This window comes from Lathamus discolor, chromosome 2 (assembly GCF_037157495.1).
Source record: "Lathamus discolor isolate bLatDis1 chromosome 2, bLatDis1.hap1, whole genome shotgun sequence".
Lineage (NCBI taxonomy): Eukaryota > Metazoa > Chordata > Aves > Psittaciformes > Psittacidae > Lathamus > Lathamus discolor.
Genome location: NC_088885.1, coordinates 115,152,995 through 115,179,305, shown reverse-complemented (window position 1 = coordinate 115,179,305; position 26,311 = coordinate 115,152,995). Strand labels below are relative to the sequence as shown.

The window sequence follows — 26,311 nt, the reverse complement described above, 5'->3', positions numbered from 1 at the left end:
CGGAGTTGTAGGATACAGCTGTATCACAGAAAAGAGTGTCTAAAGAGAGAGAACAGCACAGAGAATGAGGGCTTGAGGAAACTGTACTGGAATTCTTGTGAGACCTGACACGTTTCTGCTTAACAACCTGAAGCCAAAGTATCTTAGTCAATTTGCCACATGAAATAGTTTCACCCTGGAATGCCCTGACTTTCTAAATCAAGACTTTCTGTTTAATGCTTTTTTTCTTTACAGAGGAAAATTAAACCCAGAATTTTCTTGTACAAACTAGCAGTTTTTATGCAAACTAAGCTTCCTACTGAGGAATGGGGAAAAAAATAATCCTGAGCCACTCTACTTAAAACATGACGTTCCAAATGATTATTTATTGTATTTTTTCAGTGCCGTTCAGAAATTATTACAAATAAAGCTCTAATATTTTTATTTATGAAAACTCAATAACACTGTAATATTAATAATATTTTAAATAGAATGAAAAATTAAAATAATGCATTTGGTTACTCAGTAGTGAGGAGCGTTTGAATTACACTGTTATGTCAATTCAAGCAAAATAGTAGTCTTGTTTTTGTTTACTGTTGCTTAAATTATGTGTTCTTTTAATATTGCACATAGTAGGTGCTGCTCACAACAATTTAAATGTTCTATTTAGTACCACTAAATCAGGAAAGAGTAAAAAGTAGCGAAACCTGCAGTTCAAATTCAGACAGTGTTGCCAAGATAGAAATCTAATGAGACCCTCACCTTGTGGCTGTATTTTTATCCATGGCAGTATACTTTTCATGATGCCAAGATCTCAATGAGCCTGTGTGAAACTGCATGAGCCTGCGTAAAACTGCAGGACCCTGTTCCACAAAACCCAAGTGAAAAACAAGGAAGCCATAGACTTAGTATTGCATGCTGCTGACACTTTAATAAAAGCTTTTTGCTTGAATGGTTTAGAGCAGGATTGATAATCACTACTCAGAGTTGTCTTTCTTCCCTGAAAACCACTCATTCTTCTTTATTAAATGATATAAGATAGACAGCAAGCAGGCTTCTAACTTACAACTGAAGGAAAAGAAACAAAACTAATATCTACTAGTCAGGATAAAACTATTTGCTAATTTTTAATAATAAAGCTAGAAAAAGAATTTACACAGAATTTTTAATGAATCAAATATTTGTTCACATCTTCATATACATTTTTCATCCAGAATTTGTAGTAACCTAAAGTTATCCACATGTCACGAAGAAAGAAATTTTAAGAAAGACTGTAAAAATTACACAGCAATAGAAATTAATACGGAGAGATGCACTGGAAATGCACTGAGGGATGATGTGATTGCTGTTCGATGTGAGAAACCAATATTAAAGAATGCTAGAAATATTTCAAGACATTACATTAAACAATAAGCTATTGATCTTTAATAAGTTGGTACAAGATAGTACTAGATGTAGACAATCACTAAATAACCAAAACCTGTCCTTTGAAACAACTTTTTTTCTCTATTAATTTCTACCCTCTGTATTTCTAGACATACAAGAGACCAGTTAGTTCAGACACTCATACTTCACACAGCATCCCTGTTCAAGAGGGCCACAAAGAATTCAGCATGTGATCCCAAAGACTACTTTTATTACTTTTGAATCACAATTAGGAAAAATATTTCTGATTTGCATAGATGATTATGGAAATATTTACACAAGACTTTTTTTTTTTTACGTTAAAAAAATATCTCTGGTGGGCTTTGACTATATTGTATAGTCTTTCTAAATGTCTAGAGGGTCATAGTTATTTCAGATATTTGCTTTTTTACGTAAATAGGTGGCTAGCAAAACAAAATAGAACTTGTCAGCATTTTAGTGAATTTCATCACAAATTCTCCAGGGTGCAGATTTATGTATTAGTACCTATTTTCTTCTTTAACAAATAGTTCCAGAAACCAAACTTAGAGTTGGTGAATAACAACATAACATATAGGAGAGGCTAATACCACTGATGTCAATGCAATTTTAGTGATACCTAAGATAATCAGGCTACAGGATGAAATAAAAATAGCAATACTTCAGATATGGGAAGAGCATCTAGCACAACTGACTTATAAAGAACTTGAAACCCTGGAAGGGACCCTTTCTCGAGGTAGCATTGGATTTGATCATGACTCCTGGGGATTACTAGTGTTAATAGCAGTGGCATTGACTCAAAAGGCACTGCAGGTTGTCTTTGACAGTGGGTCTAGTCATATTTCTGAAAGCATCTTTCAAAAAGCCTTCTCCTGGTGTCTGACTCAGAAACTTGTCACCTAGTTCTTCTTAGATAAGGTAAGCTGGATATGCAGCCCAAAGTTTCTTTTCCACTTTACAGAGTGAGAAGCTCACAGACAAGCCTTAAAACCTTTTCATTTACCCATCCATCAAAACTGAAGAAGCAAAATTTGAGGGGAAACTACAGATTTGTTGGTCTAGCAAAAAAGGCTACTCCATCTGTATAGCTCTATTGTATTCACACCTAGGCAATGTTATGGTTACTTTACATATGATAACTATGATGATAACTATGGTTATTTTACATATGATACACAAGTAAAATGAGATAGATACTATATTTCAGTTCTCCTTCAGATCATATTCTAAGACACTTAAAGGTATGATTAGAATAACAGAGTCCAGTAGAGCTGTTTTTGTGGGAAAATAAAAGCCAGATTTAATTAAGATTATAGCATCATAAAGACTTTTTCAATTAACACATTCAAATAAACTTTCAAAATACCAATGCAAACTACATTGACATATGAAATAAAAATTGTCCACATGGCTTATTAGCAAATTTATATTCCTCTTAAGTGTGTTTTCTTTTCCTGAAGAACTTTAGCTACCAGTCTCAGTGATACAATACTTGCTATTTCCTTCCCCACATCACAAAGCTTCTAAGACTTTATTTTATTGTCAATGTTTGAAAAGAGGATTGGCACAGTGTATTATAGCCCTCTTAATATAACCTGACATCGGAGATTTAAATGTTAGTCTTAGTTTGGCACAAAAATCTGACTAAGAGCTCCTGGTTGTCACTGAAGTCCTTTTAGATTTAACTAAAGCCGTAACAGTAAGGGAGAATAGGTGAAGCCAACATCTTCTTGGGTGACAGTGTCAACACAGCAGTGCCAGCTGCAGTGATTTGCTGGTCACACTCCTTTCCATGAGAATAACATCATGGCAGGCCATGGCAGAGTGTTTGTTTTACTGAGAACTTCAGAAAGCAATGAAAATGCATTGTGTTTATATGATTATTATTTATAACTGTTGTTGGTGATGGGAGAAATGGTTGTAAGTGCCATTTTACACCACTTCTTGAATAACATGCAATGTAAAATGATGCACTTGAAAGTGCTTATTTAGTCTTGAGCTGACTAATTATCAATTACATTCTTTTCCTGTCTTGTCAGTGAGGGGTTATTAACCCAAATCTGCTTATTGTGGGAGATCACTCAACAGTACAGTATTTTAACATTATTTTATATAACATAAATTCATACGGATACTGTATGCATACAAGGAACACCTCTCACTGCTCCACTCAGTAATCAAATACCCCTCCAAAAACAGTATCTGTTTGTACACTTGTGGTCTATGTGGAGAGAGAGAAGTAAATTTAAAGCTAACTTCGACTTTCCCTTCACTGACAAAGTTTGACCTTGAGATGGGGCACCCTTCAGAGATCCTTACACAAGTAGGAATCCCTGAAATTTTAGCGCTGTTTCCTGGTTATGAATAATAACAATATTCTTGGTGGGTGGCAGCTAATAAGTATCGGTGCAAATGGTAATTTCAGCAGGAAGGGGTGCTGGCAGAGGCCTTACTGACTGGAGTATTGCATACTGCTGTACTTTGTCACTCTTCTCCGGGAGGTGCTGGGGGATGCTGTGCCCATTGCTTGGCCAAGGTGACAGTCAGCACTGAGCATCTGATTCGTGCTACTCATGCTCCCCAGATTTGCTCCCCCCATGCTGCTCATCCCAGACCCTGATACTACCCTCTCGGTGACCATCATGTTGTGGGCATTTGTTAATTCTGAGGGAATATTTATTAAGCTGCCTGGCATGCCAGAGGCAGGCCTGAACACTCTTTCTGTCACTACCACATTTGATCCGTCTACCAAATCGGGAATGCTCAGAGAGGTCGGGAGCCGGGAGTTAGGTGCAATTAATCTTTCTGTGACGATAACGTTGGACCCATCTGTGAGATCGGGGATATCTAGCATGCCACGCAAATCAGAAGCAGATGCAGGACCGACAACCCTTTCTGTTACAACAACATTGGATGCACGCAGAGGGTCAACGCAAATTGAGGGGGAGCCGGAGGTGTAGGTCTCAGTCACCGTCATGTTGCCGTGGAGCAAAGGATCTGGCATCGGCCTTGAGTGCTGTATGGTTGACCCAGATGTGTAGGTGTTTTCAGTAACAACAGTTGTAGTGCCAACCGGGGGAGGCATAGGTGCACCTCCATTGACAATGATGGTGGTCCCAGGTGGTGGGAGATTTAGATCACTTTCAGGGTTGGGAAAGGTGACGTTAACGCATGGCCAGGGTGGATTGACATCAGGGAAAGGTTCGATCTCTTTGCCCAGACAGATCTCTGCCAAGGTCTTGAATTTTGGTCCTAATGTATCCAAATATGTTTCATCTGTATCTTCTCCAATAAAGCTGCAGCAACCCACAGAGCCAACGGGAGTACCGACTCCTTCATGATCATATATTAATAGGCAGTCATTTGCTGGCCGACCTTCATCTTCATCCGCATACACAAATGCTTTCTGTAGTTTGCAAACAAAAAGAAACAAAAAGGAAGAGAGTGGCTTTTTATCAGGTTTTTAACCATGAGGACTCAAACCACGGTAAGGCTTCCCTAAACACAGTAAGGCCCAGTTGACTTGAAGAATGGGACATCAGCAGAACAAATTATATAATCAACATCTTTGTAACCTGGAAATAAGTCCTATTCAGATGTTACTGATGCTTTATTTGTGTTTCTGCAAACACTTGGCATCTCAAATTTGGTCTGTTTTCAGTGAGTTTGGCTGTTAGGTGAAGGGAAAGATAGAAAGAGACAGGGGAACAAATCTGCTGTTTGGGCAGCAATATCTGAAGGAAGTGGTAGGAAAAGAAACAAAGCAGGATGGCAAGAGGAGCAGTGGAGAGACCAGAACAAAGGGGATGAGATGAAGGGTTGGCCACAGTGGAGAAAGTTTTGTGAGCCTAGAGAGGAAATCCATTTTGAGCAGGATGGATCACTGATTTGGGATGGCATTGGGGATGGTAGGGTGGTCAATGCAGAGGGATCAGGCAGCAAAGGGGAGAACTTAAAATGAGTGTGGGGTCAAGTTATAGAAAGCAGGGAAGGATAGAAGGGGTGGCCTGTGAGGCAGAGACAGATTGTTTGGAGATTGAGATAGCAGGAATAATCTGTAGAGGCCTATGGCTGGCAGACAGTTAATATGTAGGGCTCCCAGGCTAGGCAGGTAGACTGTGGTCTGGAAGAAGTCCATGCTCGAGACTTTGAGACAGCAATCCTTATATATTGATCAATATATTGGTGACATATGCAATCATAGTATTTATGCGTGTTCATGATAATTATGAAAATACATCCCATTAATCCATTAATCTTGTAAACATCATAGCATTTTTTAATCCCATATTTAAAGGCTAATTAATTTGCTGCCAATTACGAAGCTGCATATTTGTGCCACTTGCAGTTAATAAATATTTTAGAGAACAGAAATGCCAATAAAAATAAGGAAGAAAGTGAACTGGTGTTCACAGTTCTTTAATGATTAAAGTGACTTTATTAAACAAGCTGTAGAGGAAACATATGTGAACAGTTTTGCAAAGTTATTATTGAACTCTACACTGAAAAAGATGACAAATATATGAATTTGGTGGCCTATTATGAAGCTGCAATAATTTATTTGCTTGCTACCCATACCTGAAGTGTGTCCATCAGTTTTACAAAAAGGCCATTGAACAATCAAACCTACCATGGCAGCAGCTCAAAAGTGGTACTCCTGAGTGTCATAGTTTTTCCTACTAGTATGGTCAGCTTTGTTCTCACACCAGTCTTATATCATGGAAGTTTAAATTTTAGTGGGGTTATCTTGGATTTTCACCATGTAACTTGGAGAGGAGAATCTAACAGTGGACTCACAGATACACCACAAAAAAGATCAGGCAGTTACCTCAGAGAAGTAGTTGTCTAGGAAGGCCATGTTCACCCCTCCTTCTCGATACTCTTTAATTGTTCCTCCAATTGATCCTTTTACTTCACCTGTTCCAGAAATTCCTCCAGCTGTTCCGTAACCAGTACCAGTGCCATAGCCAACCCCTGTAGTTTCTTCAACACCAGAGGCTACTACTCCTCCTCCTCCATATGTGTTTGTATATATGTCTGAAAACAGAAGAAGTTATCTTTCCTGTGCTCTGTGAAAATTTACTCAGAATTTGGCAGCTGTTTTTAAAAGCGATACACTACTGACACTACTGAGTTTCTAAAGGTATTTTAGACTAATTTTAGTCACAGATCCATGCACAGGTGCCAAACATTGAAACTGCAATTAAAACTTGAATATTAGAAGACATCTAAGACCTTGATTTTATTCCTGAGGCTAGGCAGCATGTGCTTTAGAAAATCAATGATTTACTTGAGTAATTGACTGGAGATTCCTGTGTGTGATGTATATATATGCCATCTTGGAATTTGCATTAGAAAATCAGATAATCTTGTGGATATTTATGCAAATACATAAATGTATATTTATGATCACTTTGGGGTTAAAATTGTTTTGCCTTAAACTCTGTTCCAAAAGAAATACCTTTGTAACTCTTCACATTTTCTAGTCAATAGATTGTTAAGGAGGATTTGGGAGAACAACGATAGAGCATAATAACCACCAGTGTTCCTCATAAAGAATGAAAATGATTTTACAATAAATTATAAAATCATACTGTCACAGGATTTATCTTCTCCAGATTTTTTCATGTATGATAACAAGGAATGAGTGGTCTTAAATATCATCATGTAATAAGCCAATTGCATACAGTAGTCTTAGCTATGATTATATTAAGAAACATAGGCTAATTTTTTTGGTTTTTTTTTTTTTTTCATTTAATCTCATTAGTCTGAGTTTATAGAATTTGAGCCAGGAGCTTTCACCGTAATACTACTGAAGAGTGGAAATAAAGTAAATGAGATGTCTAAGTCTTAAACTTTTCAATGGCAGCAGAACTTCCCTGAGAACGAAGAGTCTTAATTCATGGTTATGCCCCCAAGTGTTCCCTTTTGATTTTACCTTAAACATGAGAACATTTTTTAATAATCAATAGCCATTAGAGAAGGTGTTTAGCAGATTGACGTGTATTCCTGTCAAAAGCTAGTGAAAATAGATCTGTGCCAGCATCCTTCCTTCCTGTTGTGGAGTAAGGAATGGCGAAAAAGAGGAAGTGGCACTGCTCAGCTTGTTTTATTCTCTATGGCCATTGAATCCCTGGGGGAGCTTTATCTCAGAAGCATGAATTTATTGTGCTATGTCTAGCTTTCTGTCTAGGTTAGTGCACAAATGGTCAGCAATTAACTGGCTGCTTGGCAGGTCCTGTTCTTCTGTGGGAAGTAGACCCAGAAAACTGAGAGCTGAAGAGCTGAACCTTTCACCACCAAGTTATGAAAGAAAATTTCCTTCTTCTGTCCTCAAGATTGATTTGTACTAAAACTGCTGCCTTGAGAAGTCCCTCCATTCAGTAGCTGGAATAATAAATTGACCAAGATTTGAAAGCCTTGGCAGATATTTCAAATTAAATGTAGTTTCCAGAAGGGAATCTGCTCAAAATTCAAACCTCATAATCTTTATTCACACTGGAAGTCCTACTAGCATCAGTTTGACTATCTGCAGATGTATGGTTAGAAGGGTTGGGTTATATCTGTGAAACCAAAGTGCCCTATGAATCAGAAGATGTGAAGTTCTGAAAGATAGCTTTATGACAGCTCACATAGAAAACTTTAGGATCTGCTTACCAGAGGGTTCACCAAAATCACCTCCTGCAGCAGTTGTTGGGGCAAGAATGTGTGAGACATCCTGGAAAACAATATTTTTACTCCTTGAATGATGACTTTGAAATTTTCATATGAAGACCAAGACGTGAAGCACATTACGAAATTAGGAGTCTAAGCTGTTAACAGTAGCTGTCAGTTACCATCCCCATTAAAAAAAAAAAAGGAATAAAAAGGAAAAAAAAGACTTCAAGTTTTCATTGTTAATGTAAAAAGTGACTAGTGAAGATGGTTTCTATTACCTTGTCCTACTTTGCACTGATTAAGATTGCTAGTTATTGTGTTTCAGCTTAGGGAATAGGTATCACCAAACTGTTCGGCCAAGCTAACTGAACACAACTTAAAACACACAAACTCCATCTTCAAATGTTAATTAAGAATCACCTTTTATATCTGCCTGACTTCTAGATGACAACACAGTACTACGATCACTTTCATGCTTCTAATCAAATGCAGTCTTTTCTATAAATACGAGCTGCTGTGGGTTTTAAAAACATGGGATGTACTGACCCTGTCTTCAGGCTGGGCACCCTCTATTCCCCACGGATGAATTGCCCCTTCTGTGCATTCAGGTACAGGTTCAAATCCAGTTCCAACTCCACCTGCAGCACCAGGTCCACATCCACAACAGTCGCTCATTGACATCAAAATTGGAATCACTTAACATGACAGAAACAGGAAACAGGTATTTAGGACTTCTCTTCCTCACAGGAATAGCTGCTTTTCCCAGAGGGCAGGTGCTGAAGAACTTTTGAAAACGTGTCTTTTAAGATGTTTCAAACCAAGCAGCCTCCAAGTCTGGCTTTCAGAATCATTAGCTGCTTTTGGAAATGCATGTATTTGGAAATTCAGAATAATTTGTACCTTCATTTATAGCAGAGCAATGTGGGGGTGGAGTAGGGCTGTTACTCCAAATTTATGCCTATGCACCTGGGAACAGACTTTGATCTGTCTCAGGAGAATGAATGTAAGTTGCATGCATATGAAAATTAAACAAACAGAACAAGCTGTGCTCTGTATAGCATTCAGTGATATTCATTCTTGATATATACGCATATAATTGTCTCTTCAGATATTGTAATTGAAAAGAAATACACATTAGCTGTAACAGACATAGAAGAATCAATGAAGGGGGGTCCATTTGACTGCAGTGATCTTTGGCTATGGGTCCAGTTGTATTTTTTGCATCACTTACACATAATACTTGGTTTGAAAAAACAGTAGAGGCAAATCTCAAACCCTAGCTTTAAGAAATGATTACATAGAGTGAGTCAGTTTTCCCAGTGTGCTGTATTATGCTTAGTTGTTTCAAGGACTCTGTGCTGGAAATTACTGAATGCTTTAAATGCCAACATTGAAAACATTGCTTATTTTAGAAAGGCACTGCAAAATTAAATCTGGCTGTCTTTAGGTCCTTAACCTAGATAGCTAGGTTAGTAAGCTTGTACTACTGTAGAGGAAGTGGAGAAAGTTACCTAAACTAGACTAAGCAGAGCATCTAAAGCTCCCAGTTTAACATCAAAGTGAACTGAAAAGAGGAAAGGGCTACAGAGCGTACACAGTACTACTCCACACTGCATGACTAAGGACATATGTACTCCAGACTACCAGCTACGAGAAATTTCCAAAGGCAGAAAGACAGACTGTCCTGTAACATTAATCACTGGGGAACTACGAACAAAACAGCCTTTTCAGCTTCAAAATTTTGTGTTAGTTGATTCCTGCTAATCAAAAATCAAAGCTCAAACAAACCACTCTCTTCAAAAAGTCAGGGGAAAAAAATCAATTTCCTCTGGTTTTGTAATCAGTATTTCTGCACTGGGAAATTTTAGATGTGGATTGTTTGATGCCCAGGCCATGAAAGAAAGATGACCACATCTGATTGTGGTGGTCCGAAAAGTAAATTTTTGCATAAAGACTAACTTGAATAATTTTATCCCTAAACTTACATTTCTTCAAAAATACTAGGACATATGAATGAATGATCTGTTTTGACTCTCTTGTCACAAATGCTACTCGTTTTTAATAGATGCAATGTTTGGTAGCAACAGCCAAAAAGTTCAAAATGTAAGATTATTAAATTTATTGTACTACCACTGAAATGCTGGCTCTGAGTTCAAAAGAAGCTTGTTCTCTATATCTTTTCACAGCCTACTTGGAGCTGATACTTGTCCATTACTTTTAGTAATGTAACTCAAGTACAAATTGCGAAGGGTAAGTTCGAAGCTGCAGGGGCAGCTGTTGCCCCAAATCTGTATCTTCTACTAAATATTTTTACCTGGTCTAGTGTATCTGGATAACAACTTGGGAAAAAAGTCCTGATCCTTAGGAAGGAAATAGTTATGTCTGAATGAATTATGTGTATAAATATGCAGAATATAAATATGTAGAAATTATAATTTATGAGACAATTTTTACTCCGTCAAATGGCCCATGGGAACTAATAGGTTAGCAACCAACCAGAAAAGTCACCATATTTTAGAAGAATTAAAAAATACACCTTTTAGAAAATAAATAATTATTATTATTATTTTAATTTTATACTTACGAACAAATATTAATCCACCAAGGAACATCAGGCCAATGGCAGCACCGCTAAGTGTGGTAGAAGATCCGAGATCTCTGCCAGAGTTTCCATATCCATCATAACCATCATTGGTGGCTTCCGTATATCCCTCAGCTTCATCATAGTCACCAGTGTAAGTCTGCCAGTTTGTGTGGTCCTCAGTATATCCTCCTTCAGGTCCAGTCTGACCATTACCACCACCTTCTTGTCCCTGTCCTTCACCTTCCTGGCCTCTATCACTGTCACTGCTACCGCCAGTGTCACTGCCACCACCGCCACTGCCACCACCAATGATAATTATTTTTGTGGCCCCAGTGGTGCAGTAATTACGACTATCACACTGACAAGCTTGCACAGGAATTACATGTGGTTTAAGGCAGCGTCGGCCTTGGCTATCTCTTACGCTGACATAGATCCTATAAATGTAAAAGTCAATGTTCTGAGTCGTTAGTTCTGCAGAGGAGGCTTTGGGGAAAAAAAAAAAAAAGAGACAAATATTTAGATTAAGGTATTGACTACAAATACTGTACAATTGAATAATGAATTTTTTAAGTAATATTCATAGAACATTATGAAGTGCTGCTGTTCTAAGATCTGCTGTTCCTTATGTGCCTCCAGTACTTACTCAAAGCTGAAATTTATGATATTCATCTATGCTAGTTTTTAGTTCTTGAAAACCTGAACCAGATCAGCCTAGTCATCACTTTCTAATGTGAGAAATAGAAAAGAGGCAAATGTGCCTTTTTATGTCTACTGCTGCTTTTACTGGTTTTTATCTGCATAAAGGTGAACGTAAAAATTGCAATTTGGTGCTTTTTTGTTTCTCTTACAAGGAATCTAAATGTGTTTTCCGAAAGTTTTTTTCAGTAGTTTTAAAATATTTAAAGTTACTCATTTGCATCTGTTTAGGACAAATAGGAGACAAAAGTAGCTGTAATTGTGATATTTACGATTTAATATAGTCTTCTATGCCTACAGTAAGTTATGCAAATTCTGTCATTTAATAATATAGTCATGTCCTACTGAAGGAAACTGGAAAAGCTTCACTGGGCACTGATTAATATGTTTTTCTTAGAAATAAAAGTAAAGTACAATTTGTACAATAAATTGCAAAAGCTGTTATCTTTATTTGCCATTTTCATATGCCTCATAAAAGTAAAGCTCTGCCAATGAATAACAATGAATAAAAAAATAAGAGTTTTGTCATATGCTTAGATTTTTTGATAATATAGAAATAAAAAGGTATCAAATTACAGAATCATAGAATCGCAGACTGTTTTGGGTTGGAAGGGACCTTAAAGATCAGTTGCCCCCACCCCATCATAAGCAGGTACACCTTCTGCTAGACCAGGTGCTCAGAGCCCCATCCAACCTGTCCTTGAACACTGCCAGGAACAGGGCAGCCACAGCTTCTCTGGGCAGCCTGTGCCAGTGTCTCACCACTCTCATAGCGAAGAATTTTTTCCTAATGTCTAATCTAAATGAATCCTTTTGAATTACCTCATTACATTTAGACCAATAGCAGTGCTTACAGCTACACTCAAGTAAAGTACAGTTTTGCGGCTCTATTTTTATCAGTATGTTTTTAGTTTCCTTTAAAAGATGATAACCAGCTAAACCACATGTAATGATTCTGATTCTAGTGCTAATATGAGGTGTATATATGTATGTATATGTGTATACACACACATACATGCAAATCCAGAGTAAATTTGTGAATCCATATGAGCTTAAAATCACATTTAAGTGAGTTTAGAAGAGATGTTAATAACAGAGTTGTTTTTTATTAAAAGGTTATCTTAATCTGTTATTTTAGGGAAGAGCTTGGTTTATTCTGTAATAAGATGTGGGTTAGCTTACCATTTATTGATCTAATAATCCATGTAGTTTGAGGTTCGCCATGTATGCTGAATGTAAAGGGGGCACCATATACCTCACCATCCCTACTCTTTGCTGTGATAATCACTGATGGGGAATGCATACATACTTTCCGTATCTCAGTATTAATAATTGGGCAATTGTCATTCATGTCTTGTATTGAAAGCACAATGGTGCCAGTAGCAGTATATCGAGGAACCCCTGTAAAAAGAAGGTATTTATGGTCAGGAGGGAATACTGATACTGTAAACAATGCAGCTCAGGTGGGAAAACTAGAAAGAGAAAAAAAACAGTGAGAGAATTATGAAACAAAGAGAGTCTAGTTTCAGAGAACTTAATCTTTTTTCTTACCTCTGGTGATAGCCAGAACCTCTGCCCTGTACTGCCCATTGGTTACATAGATTGATTCCCGGTTAATAACTTTGTTCAGTGTGATTTCACCAGTGTTTTGATTGATTCTGAACCAGGCACCTGGATCACGTCCTATACTATATCTGTGTTTGGTGAAGTGAAAATAGTCAACATTATGTTATGAATATATTTATTACATATTCATTTTGCAAAGAATACTTGTCACTTGGGAATATTTTCCTTTAGGCTGTGCTTGTCGCTATTGCATTTTACCCTGTTCAAACAGAATTCCCATAGACTTAAAAAAATATAGACCAGAAAAATAATTAGGAATAAAGTAAATGCATAGAAGTCCATTATATCTTGAAAGTGGTGTCATAGTCTAAAAATAAAACCTTTCTGGACACTGTAAACCTTTATTAGAACCCTGTTGATATCAGTATTTAAATCTACAGCTCTGCCTATAATACTCTGAAGCTGTGTGTGCTTTTTTCTGTTTTAAGAAAACTTTTCAAACCTTTGTAAATTAGATGTATTTATTTCTACATACATTAAAAAGCAAATTATGGTCCCATTAAATATTAATTTCAGGAGAAATAAATTGCCTTTTTTTTTTTTTTTTCAATATAGAATGAGCTGGTAGTGACCTCTTATATCCTGATTGTATAGTATTTTCCATTCTTGGCGGGTTTTTTTTCTTGCTTTTTAGATATGCTAGCAAATTCTGTGTTTGTAGCAAATGTTCCAAGAAAAAATATTCTTAGTTTGGGTTAGGAAAAAAAAATCTTTTCTGATTTATTTAACTTACAGCCTGATAGAAAAATTGGTATTTTCTTTGCCTTGTATACAAGACTAAGGAAAGTGCATCAGGAAACAAAAACAATCATAACATAAAAACGGGTGGAAGAATATGCTGTTCTATCGCTATTATTCTGCTGCTAATCTATTAACATTTTTAAAGTTGTTTTGTAAAACAACCCTTTAAAATACCTACTCCTCATCCACCTGATATCTCAGAATTATTTCCCCCAGGTAGTTAAGCAGGGTAGAGCTTACACAACATTTGATGCAATAGCTCCAGTGTCCTCATCGATGGCTGTGTATGTTCCCACAACATAGTTTACTCTTGTTCTTTCTGATAGAAAAAACACAACTGAAGATGGATTAAATCTTGGTGGTTCAATCACATTTTTTACTTCTATTGTGAGGGGTGTTCCAGACATTTGGTATTCATGAGCAACAGAGTGGTGGAAAGCAGCCACGTTCCTGACACCAATAATCAGTGAGTGAGTCTGGATATGTTCGTAATTCAGTTCCTAAAAGATAAACAACAGAGAACTAGATATAAAAGCTCCTTTAATTTTATTTAAATATTTTATATTTTAGAAGGTTGAGTGACAGTGTTTTACTGCTCATTTAATTTTTTAAAATGAATTAAAACTATTTTAAAATGAGAATTTCAACAGTTGAATCACAACAGTTATCCGTACCTTAATTACTCTAAGGATTCCTTGATTTGTAGCTCGATCGGTAACAATTTCAAAACAGTTATCTTCATTACCAGATATAAAGAAAAATTCCGCTAACCAATTGTCTGTAAACTCTTCATCAGCATCCAGAGCTTGTATTCGTAGCAGTTCTGAACTGAGTGAGTTTTCTGAAATACTTGCTGAAAACTGGAATGACAGATAAATGTCTATCAGCAAACACTAAAGTATATGTGAGGAAAACAAAGCTAAATGCAGAGGTTCTCTAAAAGGTTGTCCTGCCCATAGTCCATGCCAATTTAATAAAAATCATGTGTTCTGGGTGAATTATGGTTCTGGTTGCAGATCTGAAGAGCTGAATCATCTCATGTGTTTGTGGAGGTAGCTTAAAGGAAAGGGATTTGTGCTTTCTGTAAGAAAACATATACAAAGATTGTATTAATGTATGTAATCTGTATTGCAAGGATATGGACATCTGAATGACTGGATTTCTCTGAATTCAGAGGAGTCAGTGTCAGGACTGACTTCTCTGAATACAAGAACAATCTATATGTATGTTATCAGAATTGGTGTGCAAGCAGTGGATTGGATTTTGAGCACATTTCGAGGAAACAACCATGCTAATCCAGTGGAGCATTCAAATGTGAATGAATTCTGTGGGTTGGTAAGGGCTCTGTTATCAACTTTTGAACAGGGTTTTGAAACAGTGATGTTGGTTTTGGTATTAAAAACTTACAGAGCTTTGAGCAAGAGTTGGGAAATTGTCATTGACATCAATAACTTTAACGTTACAGCTACAGAGGGATGATATTCCATCGGCAGCTCCATCCCGGTCTGATGCTTTCACAACAAGGGTGTAGCTACTATGTTGCTGTTGCAGGAAGAGAAATGAGTGTATTAGAAGGACCACCTGTACATCTTAAATGTTATAAATATTCATGTCTTGCTACTATTTCCTAATGCAGAATTTGCCTTAGACATTTTATTGTAACATACAGAGAAAAAAAAGCATTTCTTCCTTAATTTTTGTAAAACCCCACAACCTTTCTCTCTTTTTTTCTGCCCTCCACTTTCTTTCCCTCCCCCAACACATATACACCACAACATCATATTAACTTTGGAACAGGAAATGTTACCTCTCTGTCAAGATAATTTGCCAGATGGAGTTCTCCAGTATATTTATTCATGATGAACATGGGTGGACCTGCAGGTTCCTGACTCTCTATCTTGAAGGCAATTTTAGAATTCAGGTGATTAGGTTCATCTGCATCTGTTGCAATTATTTTCATCACCAGTGTGTCTAAAAAGAAAAAAATAATAATTAGAAAAACAAATCGATTTTGTTCCTGCAAAAATCCCATCAAAACAATGCTATAACTTGATGTATAAAAATGATTGAATGCCATCTATTCACTGACATTTACAGAAAACCCCAAAAGTTTTATTTTGCAATACTGATTCTGACTGAATTCTGACTTTCAAATGCATTAAAAATTAAGGTCAGATGAAGCAATGCAGATTTTCACTGAACTTGAGTCAATATAGTGGCTGTGTAAAAACTGTAGGTACTGAGCTTGTGGATATTCATGTAAGGAATCTCCCCAGTTTTAAATAAGAATTTCTGCAAAGTAGGAAAGGAGTGTTAGGCACCATTGCCTCGGTGCTATTTGCATGTCTAATGTGGATTGCTGTACTTTTTACAAAAAGAACCATTTTAGAGTTTAAGCAAAGGTTTATTTAATAATCTACTTCAACTGCAATAGTCAGGCTGCAAATACAAATATTTGAAATAGAAAAAGTCGGGGAAAAAACACATTTTATATACCCTTAAAGGAAATAAGTGTAGGTGTAATGCTAATTTTTTCTAATGAGAAGGAATGAACTGATATATTTTAAATTTTCACATGTGAAAAAATTTTCATGGTGGTACGGTTAGAAACTGGTACATTCAGTATTTGTGTGTGGGAGAAAAGGAAGAATCACTGATTAATTTTAGGGTATAAGCTTGGGTTCCAGCTCAAAGAGCATATGGAGAAATATGCTGCTCCTTCCTCTGCGGTAGCCCTGGCCATTTTATATCATTACCTAAGAAGTAGTAGAATGAACACTCCAGGTTTGTATTAACTGTATTCTGGGAGCTTCACTACCTATACTGTAATAGGCATAACATAGTTACTTACTGTCCATACTGCATTCTTCGATAGATCCTGTAAAAACAGTTTGTGCAAATATTGGAGGGTTATCATTTATATCCAGAACTCTGACTCGAAGTTCAAGAGGTGGTTCCAAATCTACACCCGTCACTGAGTGTTTAGCAAAGCAGCGTATCTAGGTAAAGAGATTTACTCATTTTAAAACCAAAAGTGAAGTAAGCAAAGTAACAACCTGAAACAAATGAATTTGTCTACTTCTGCTCTCCCTGCCCCACCCTGGGTCTATCATTATAAAGGTAAAAGAAAAAGGGGAGTACTCACAACAAATACTGGGGTTACTTCCCTATCCACTATTGATGTTATATTAATTTCTCCTGTTCTTGGGTTAACAACAAATATTCCATAGGGAGCACGATCAATTCCAACTCCAGAGATGCTGTATGTGATTGGATGGTTTTCTTCACAGTCCGATCGGATCTACAATAATAGATAATAATAATTTATTTCAGTTTACTGAGGGCACCTGCAGGGCTTTTTATCCTATCGCTAGTTCCTGTAAAAAGTGCTATATAATTTCAGTTTTTCACCCACTTATCACAAGGTTCCATTGACAGAACCAATGGGAAGTTCTACAAAACAGTCAGCCTAGAGACCCATCTCCCCTTAAGTGCTGGACAGTATTTCTATTTCTCTTAAATCTTCTGGCAGGGAAATGAAGAGAGAAACTTCAAAGAGTATCCCCTGTGGATAGACCTCAGTAGGGATATGGTCATGTTGAGAGGTCATAATCTGTGCTCTGTTGCCCACAGAAGTCATGTGCTATCCTTGAACTTCTGCTCAGGGGTTTCTTAGGATCAGAGAGAAAAGGAAAATATTGTGATCTAGTACACAGATGCTGTACATGAAGAGACTGCGATTGGAGCAGTCCAGGAAGTAGACTGGTGGCAATATTCTAGAAAGCCTTTGGTCACTCCTCAGCAGCTGCATGGGTTCACCTTGTGAGACTGTCTCAGCAGACCTGGAAATATTGCATCATCTTTCTTTTATTCTACGTTCCTTGCTTTGACTAATCTAAGCAAATACATTTTTAAATCTCTCTGCTTTTATCAGCCTGTCTTTAGAAAAACTTCCTTGTCAGTGAAAACTTCTGTTGCACTATCTACTTACTTTGGCAATTGGGTTCCTCTTAGAATTATCTTCTCCTTCTCTACAAGCTGCAGCAAATTTGATCCATTCACGTTTTTGTCTTCTGAAGGTTTTCCATCTTGCCATTCCATTTTCATCCCATTCTTTTACCTTTGGCAGAGAGTTCCAGTATCATATGACCAGTAACCTCAATCCATTTCAAATTAATACAGATATTTAGAATTTCCGACAATAAGGAGAAAAGGAATTTTTATAGATCGTGTGCTTTTTTGTATATCTGTGAGTCCCAAACTCTTAAGACTGTACATATTTACTTTAAAAGTATTCTTGTGTATGAGATACTCATTTAGGCTCAGGAGAACTTCTCTTCACAGGGTAAGCAGGTTATTGCCTGCAACTGTTTAATATTTGAATACATTTTCAATCTTCAAGTTCAGAAATGTTTTAGTCCAGCATTTTCCCTTTAGTTTTTGCATTGACTAAAATCCCTTTGATCAGATAAACAGTTTCTAAAGAAATATATATTACCTCTACATGAAATCCTGTGCTGAAATCCAGGAGTACCTGCAAGAACAATAAGAAGATTGGCATATGAAAATGCAGGGCAAAATGCAGTAAGCAAACTCAACTGCCGTACATTGCTATACTGCAGTACTGAAGCAGTACTTCTTCTCAAGTCTGTTGCAATAACCCATCTAGGCCAGGTACAGGATTTTTATAAATTACTTTGTGCAATTAGTTTTTTTTATACCTATCATTCAATTTTTCAACAGTTAACACCTTCAAAATCAATTCTGTCTTTCAAGGCAGAACTTTGATTTTGAATGGACGTGCCATAGCAAATTTCAAGTTTACGTACATCAAAATACCTTTCACCAGATTTGCAGGTTGTAACACTTCATCTGAAGAGAGATGTGGTTGCAAGAGTTGATATTAAAAAGTAATTCTAGGAAACTAGAGAAAGAGCATTTATTTATAAAAAAAAAAAAATCTATACTTTTCTTGTTTAGAAAGTCACAGAATCACAGAATCACAGAATCCCAAGGGTTGGAAGGGACCTCAAAAGATCATCTAGTCCAACCCCCCTGCAAGAGCAGGGTAGCCTACAGTACATCACACAGGAACTTGTCCAGGCGGGCCTTGAATATCTCCAGTGTAGGAGACTCCACAACCCCCCTGGGCAACCTGTTCCAGTGCTCTGTCACTCTTACAGTAAAGAAGTTCTTCCTGATGTTAACGTGGAACTTCCTATGTTCCAGTTTACACCCATTGCCCCTTGTCCTATCACTGGATATCACTGAAAAAAGCCTAGCTCCATCATCCTGACACCTACCCTTCACATATTTGTAAACATTGATGAGGTCACCCCTCAGTCTCCTCTTTTGCAAGCTAAAGAGACCCAGCTCCCTCAGCCTCTCCTCATAAGGGAGATGTTCCACTCCCTTAATCATCTTTGTGGCTCTGCGCTGGACTCCTTCAAGCAATTCCCTGTCCTTCTTGAACAGAGGGGCCCAGAACTGGACGCAATATTCCAGATGCGGCCTCACCAAGGCTGAGTAGAGGGGGAGGAGAACCTCTCTTGACCTACTAACCACTCCCTTTCTAATGCACCCTAAGATGCCATTTGCCTTCTTGGCCACAAGAGCACATTGCTGGCTCATGGTCATCCTCCTATCCACCAGGACCCCCAGGTCCCTTTCCCCTTCCACAAACCTGAAGTACTTTACTATGTAGTTTAACCAAAAAGAACGAAAGTGTTTTGTTGAAACTTCCCACTGCGGTTGAAGAGATTCAGTGTAAGATGGAAAGCCAGCTGCAGTCATAAGGCCGATTTCTCTGGAGTGCAGAGGGCTTTGATTTGAGATCTAACTATGCAACCAAAGTCTTGAGTAAATAAAGGTGTCAGGATCATATATAATATGTAATTACTTTAAAATTAAAATAATAGAGAATCCTTAATTTCCTGCTTAGCATAATTTAAAAGAAGGTGCAGTTTAATTAACCTCATTTCTAAATAAGGTGTGAAAATGAAGTTCATTTGGTGGATATACCTCTTCATTGCATCTCTTTTGGGTTTAGGACCTGCATCTGCTCTCCTCAGATGATAAAGGGTGAAGAATATAGTATTTGCAGGACTGGATGTTTGCTTCATTCATCAATGGGAGAAATAAAATATCCAAATGACTCAAAAAATGTTGCTGAATTTCTCTTTTTTTTTTCACCAAATGCTGTTTCCAGCTGAAGTTTTCAAATTTTCAGTTTCCTTATAATTTTCCAGTACTGTTCAAAAGTTGGTTGTTTGGTTTTGTTTGTTTGTTGGTTTTTTTTTTCCCATCTTACATGTGTTGTCTAGTGTGTTTTTTTTTTTTGTTTGGTTCTTTTTTTTTTTTTCAGTTTTACTTGGATAAACTCTGTGATCATCTTTTTCTCTATGGCAGATTTACCTCATGGGACTTCCCTCACTTCAGATTTACTGCATTGTTCTGTCAAGGCTGAAAGATGGGCGCAGACTTTTTTCCACTTACTTCATATTAAAACAACCTCTTACATGCAGCAGATTAATGAACAGCAGCTTCACATTCCTTCTTCTCTCTTCTCCCTTTTCCCCACCATACATAATTTACAAAGCAATGTCTCTAATGATCTGATCTTGTCCAGAACTTTCCCTGAGACCTCGGCACATAATGTCTGCCCTAACCTGCTTCTGAATGAGGGAATTTAGACTGGCTTTGCCCATTTGCTGTGCATATACCTTGACATTTATAGGACTGTTCATGGGTTAAGGATTTTTTTCTTGTTTAATTGAGCAAGCTATTGACATAAATGGTTAAGAAAAGTACTCTGCAGGAAAATTATTACAATATCTTTGTGTTGTGCTAAAAGCATCAATATAACTTTTAATCTGAGTTTATGTCTTGGTCACTAAATCTTCAGTTGAGGAATGGGTCTTAAATTCATGTGCAGCTATTACTCATCTGAGATAAGGCAGAGTATCAGACTTCATTTAAATTGTGGGTTTTTTTCACCCAGTAGGAGCTCAGGCCTGTCCTTTTAAATCTCTCTTGGATCTTGGGGAAGCATGGGGTGTAGAAGGGACAGATTACCCTAACCAGAGAACCTGAGTGATGAAGTCCGCCAGAAATAGCACTGGTTTACATCTCTTATCAGTTGATCCTACCAGCAGAGCAGAACCTCATTTGGTGAGTACAGTGAAATCCTCTCCACCCTTAGGCTGAAATCCCTTCTGGCATGCAAGCAATTTTCTTGATCCAAGAAATTATGGGTATACACCTCCCAGTGCAGTGTTAGTGAATCTTGTCTGCTGTATGCATCCTGTGGCCTGTTCTGTTATTTAACAGTGAAACTAAGATCTCACATCCAGCCACACTGCTCTCCTACTCAGCAAGCCTAACTGAAAAACTGTGTTGAATATCTCTGAAATAAGTATTATGCCTGTAAAGCATTCTGTTAAGGACACAAATATTCAAAACCTGCTTGATTTCAGCCTATAAGGAGTTCTGTTTTATAGCAGTGAAGAATATACATTTTACACTAGAGTTTCATCCTTTGATTTTGAGCACCAGTAATAGTTATGTCAGGAATTTCTTCATCAGTAGTACTGGGGATTGTAAATTTAGGACCTGTATTTCTACATTTGTCCTATGCTAACTGGGGAAAACCCCATTCTGCTAATGGAAGATCTTGAAAGAAGTCTTGATGGTTTTGAATCCATAGTCCTTAGTACAGTTTGTGATATTATTTGAAAAGGCTGATTCTATGAATTTGATGTCTGCATTTGGTATACCTCTCTCTCAGTAGCTGCTGTGTTATAAGAAGGAGGGCAGGCAGACACCAGACAAAGTTGTCTAGTTCATCAGTTAGACCTCATCAGTTCTGAAATTACATCTATCCAACTATACCTCCATGGTTCCTTTACCCCTCCAAGTAATGTTTTCCAGTTCTCCACTATCACCAGCAGTTATGCTCCCCACACCCCAGTTATCTATTGCTAATGTCTCTCTGCAATACAACCCCCTTCTTTCTAGTGCAGTTTATAGCAGAGAATTACTATCTCCTAGTAGCGAACTCCTGCATACTTCTAGGTAGTGAATAAATTTTCCTTGTAAACTAGTATCTGAGTACAATACTTTCCACAGATTAAGTGACTAATGATAATTAAAGCAATAGGAGCCACTGGAATGTGTGGGGTGCATCCTGAGAACCTTGGGATAAGCAAACTGATCAAACTGATACTGAGGTTTGTTGTCCTGTTAGTCTCTGAGAGACTGTGAAAAAATGGAAACTCTGCAGAGAAGCCAGAGACTTATTGCACAAGCTGTTTCTGGTTTGTGTTGGGAAAGGTGCAGGCAGGAAACATGTTTATGGTGACTGTCATTTGCACAGCGGCCTGTCTGAAAACTTCTCTTTTATTGTAACGATATAGAGTTTCAATCTTGTGCCCAAAATGACGCCTTAGAAGCACACTGGAGTTATTCTGGATATATTCTGATGTAACTGGGAACAGAATTAGTCCCATAGGATGTGTATAGTTTTCTGCACCTTCAAAGCAATTTACAAACAAGAATTAACTAATCATTAATTGACTGCCAAGCAATATTATATGCAATTATGGAATCCTCCCTCCTCCACCTACTGAAATCTAAATGACTGAACACGCCTTTAACATCTTCCCAGCATTATTCATACTGGATCTTCTTCTCTTTCTTTGAAGTCAACAGTGGTATTGTTACTGGCCTGTATGGGAGGAGTGCTGAGAACTCGCACATATTATATTAGTCATGAGGGTGCCATGGTAGCTCTGGTTGTGTCAGCGTTTTGAGACTTTTACGTCTGTCTTAGTCAGCCAAAGCTCTGACTACTAAAGGGCTGAAATAATGAACCCTTCCCTTTATTCATTCTGCATCTCTTAAAAAAATGATAAAACAGTGCACATGAAATAATGACTAGCATAGACAAAATAACATACTTTTAAAAGTATGCATTTGATCACTTTTAAATCAAAACATGAATGTGTTTTTGTCTATACTTTTCATTTCTGTCGGCTACTCATGAAGGTGCTTTTAAAAGGGGAAGTTTTTCAGGATTATTTTTCTGGCATTTTGTTTCCTAATTCTGAGGAAGTCAGCTGTTTCTGTTACTTCCTGTGTTAGCAACTGACGTCAATAATTTGTACTGCACACATGATGGAAAATCCATTGCTATTGCTATGATGATGTTCATCTCAATCAGAAGCATATATTTCAAATTTTTATGTATTTTAAAACATGCTTATTCAGCCGTATCCTGGGCTTCATCAAAAGGAGCGTGACCAGCAGGTCGAAGGAGGTGATCCTACCACTCTACTCTGCTCTTGTGAGACCTCACCTGGAGTATTGTGTGCAATTCTGGTGTCCTCAACATAAAAAGGACATGGAACTGCTGGAACAAGTCCAGAGGAGGGCCACGAGGATGATCAGGGGACTGGAGCACCTCCCGTATGAAGACGGGCTGAGGAAGTTGGGGCTGTTCAGCCTGGGGAAGAGAAGGCTGCGTGGAGACCTCATAGCAGCCTTCCAGTACCTGAAGGGGGCCTATAGGGATGCTGGGGAGGGACTCTTCATCAGGGACTGTAGTGACAGGACAAGGGGTAACGGGTTAAAACTTAAACAGGGGAAGTTTAGATTGGATATAAGGAGGAAATTCTTTACTGTTAGGGTGGTGAGGCACTGGAATGGGTTGCCCTGGGAGGTTGTGAATGCTCCATCCCTGGCAGTGTTCAAGGCCAGGTTGGATGAAGCCTTGTGTGGGATGGTTTAGTGTGAGGTGTCCCTGCCTATGGCAGGGGGGTTGGAACTAGATGATCTTGAGGTCCTTTCCAACCCTAACTATTCTATGATTCTATGATTCTAACTGACCACTTTGGGAGACTGACCACTGAGATTGTTTCTGTTCTGCTGAATCATAAAGATATAAAGAATTTCCATAAAGTAACTGAGCCTAACCACTAGAAAAATGAAAAGTGATTTGAGTACAGGGTCTATTGCTATTATCATTCAAATTTGAGTTTTTCAGATTAGTCATGCTATGTCTTCCCAAAAAATACCCTCAATAAAATCTGAATTCTATTATGGGTTAGCTGCAAATGCACATTTGCTTTGGGACCATTTTTGCTTAGGAATGTTAAACTGGAGACTTAAGAACTGAATCACAGGTGATAATTCCTGGATGCAGAATTGCTTTAGTTCCTATTTCAACAACAAAATTCTTTGGCAGATCAGCCTGCAAGTTCCTGGCTACGTCCTGACAGATGTTTTGTTGCATATGCAAGGAGAGGATTTGGCCCCTTAATATTTTTATGTGCAACCAAGTTATGAGTAGGAGGTGTAACCACAGCCTAAATGGAAAAAACCCCTGAAGCGTAGATAGCACATGGGAAAATGTAGCCAGACAAAAGTGCATATAAGAGATGCGGTGAATTTAAAATTATTAGCTGTCACATGATAGCTGGCAGGAGAAGAGTCATACCTGATCAAACAGGTTATTTCCATAAAACGTGTCTGTGCAAGTATCACAAACAGAACTCCCTTACTCATGAGAATAACGCCTTTGAAGTCACGTGAACAAGGGTTGCAGAATCAGTCCCACCAATGGCGAAATGCATGTAGAAAATTAATACTTTCATGGCTGGTAAGTTTTCTTTTTATGAAAGTGCAGTAGTGTACTAAAATATGTATAACTCCACAACAATTTTATTTCATACAGATTATTAATAGTACACTAACCAGACACACCATTCAGACAGGTAATTTTCATGAAAGATTAATCAAGCTTAAAACCAAGACTGTTTCTCAAAATACACTAAAATTGGATACATAATTTACAATTTATTTAATCTCTACAGTTTGTCCACCAGCTTTCTTTTAGGTGCTGAAAGATGCTGTTAGGCTGTGCAGGCCACCATGAACACAGCTGTGCAGGATGCATAATAAGAACAACAGTTGCTTCCTCTGGGTAATAAAAGTTCAAGTATTTGATAGTCATTGAAGCATAACAATGGCATAATGGCAGTTTTCACAATTGCTTCTTTTCCTGGCCCAACACATCAGTCGCAATTGTAACAATAATATAATGAAAGAATGAAAGTGGCTCCAGAGTTGCCATGAGAAGCAATAAAATCTCTTTTGAATGGGCAGGTATTAGATACTGTACAGTCAACATCTGGTTTTGAACTTTGACAAATCAGGACTATGCATCACCAGGTAACTGAGTAAAATAAATCATCGCTACATGAAAAACCAGAAGTGTTAGTGTGAGGTACAACAGGCCAATCTCAGAGACCTCTGTGCTGTGTTAAAACAAGCAGAAACTCATCTGCACCTTAACTTGCTTTTGCCAAGTTTTGTCATTGTTTGCTTGGCAGCTGCCCTATGTTGGTTAGTTCTACTTTACTGACTGCAGAGCTGTCACCTAAAGTTATTTGACTGCCTTTTCAAAGTAAGTCTTGGTATTTCATATTCTATAACAACAAATACCTTTTCCCTGACTATAACATTTCTAGAGATGTCAGTAACGAGAAGTTATCAAACTTTTACCCTTACTAATACATTGTGTAAAATGTAAAATTGTGTCAAAGCCACAGAAGACCATAACAGAAATCCTACTCTTCAATTTTCAGGGCCTTAAACCTCTACCTAATTTCAGAAGATCAGCACAGACAAGTAAAAATAATCTAAACAAAAATCAGATTGGAGGAGCAAAAGTGCCTCCATAAGTCTTTTAAGTCCTTTCTGGGTAATTTCTGTGCCTTGATGAACACATTCTACAACTATGCTGCTTGACCATAACCACAACTTTCCTTCTACAGCGAGAAAAACAAGCCCAAAGAACAACACTTCCGTCATTCATTCACTTGCTCAGCACATGGCGGCTCAGACACTAATGCACTACAAGGCAGAAACTCTTTGCAATGTGAAATAATAGGCCAAGTCTTTTTTTTTTTTTTACTCAGCTAAGGTCTTTGCTATATTTTATATTTTTCTGTTGAATACAGCTGTACTACATGGTCAGCTCTGAAGCCTTCTTGCTAATCCATAGAAATGAGATTTGTTTTCCATATTCACTCAACTTAAAAAAAAAACAATAGACACAGAACCAAGTAATATCAGTCAAATTATTAAGATTTTTATAATTATAATAATTTTATTAATAACAGTGACACCTTAAATAGTACCAAGGACAACACTGACCTAAAAAGTCATGCATTAAACATAGAAAGTCACAAATGATACATCAACAGACTGCAAAAAGTCAAAGTCAAAAGAAACATTTGTCAGCATACAAAGAAAACCTAAATTACTGTATAGAATTTTCAGAAATGCAGTTTAAAATAAGCACAGCTTGTTTTTTTCCTGCTAAAATTCACAAGTGTTTTTTGGGGTAGTTTACACTGTCAAATGTCGTGATCTGCTGAGGAAGACTCAACTGACATAATCACAGAGTTGACAAACTTTGTTTTAAAATCTGACTTACCAATAAAAGGAACAGAAAAGTGGCCATTCGGTGAGGGAGCCAGTCCATGGCATCTGACTTCTCGGATACAAGTCCAACTGAGTTATGGTTACAAGCTTGTTCCTCTTCCCCTCCCCCCCCCCCGA

The 26,311-nt window shown here is 37.6% G+C and overlaps 1 protein-coding gene and 1 long non-coding RNA gene across 2 annotated transcripts in view; one reads left to right on the top strand and one right to left on the bottom strand.

Annotated features, from left to right (window-relative positions):
- Positions 1-26,311, top strand: part of LOC136008636 (uncharacterized) — a 49,532-nt gene that overhangs the window by 9,774 nt on the left and 13,447 nt on the right. The window lies entirely within an intron of this gene.
- Positions 338-26,252, bottom strand: LOC136008633 (desmoglein-1-like). The gene is made up of 16 exons (XM_065668176.1): positions 26,187-26,252; positions 18,186-18,221; positions 17,679-17,807; positions 16,833-16,988; positions 16,539-16,686; positions 15,495-15,658; positions 15,095-15,229; positions 14,362-14,547; positions 13,928-14,187; positions 12,872-13,014; positions 12,503-12,721; positions 10,625-11,107; positions 8,587-8,735; positions 8,041-8,101; positions 6,212-6,420; positions 338-4,789 (listed from the first exon to the last, which is right to left on the bottom strand). Exons 1-16 carry the CDS (start codon positions 26,232-26,234, stop codon positions 3,833-3,835), a joined length of 3,483 nt encoding a protein of 1,160 aa, XP_065524248.1. The 5' UTR covers positions 26,235-26,252; the 3' UTR covers positions 338-3,832.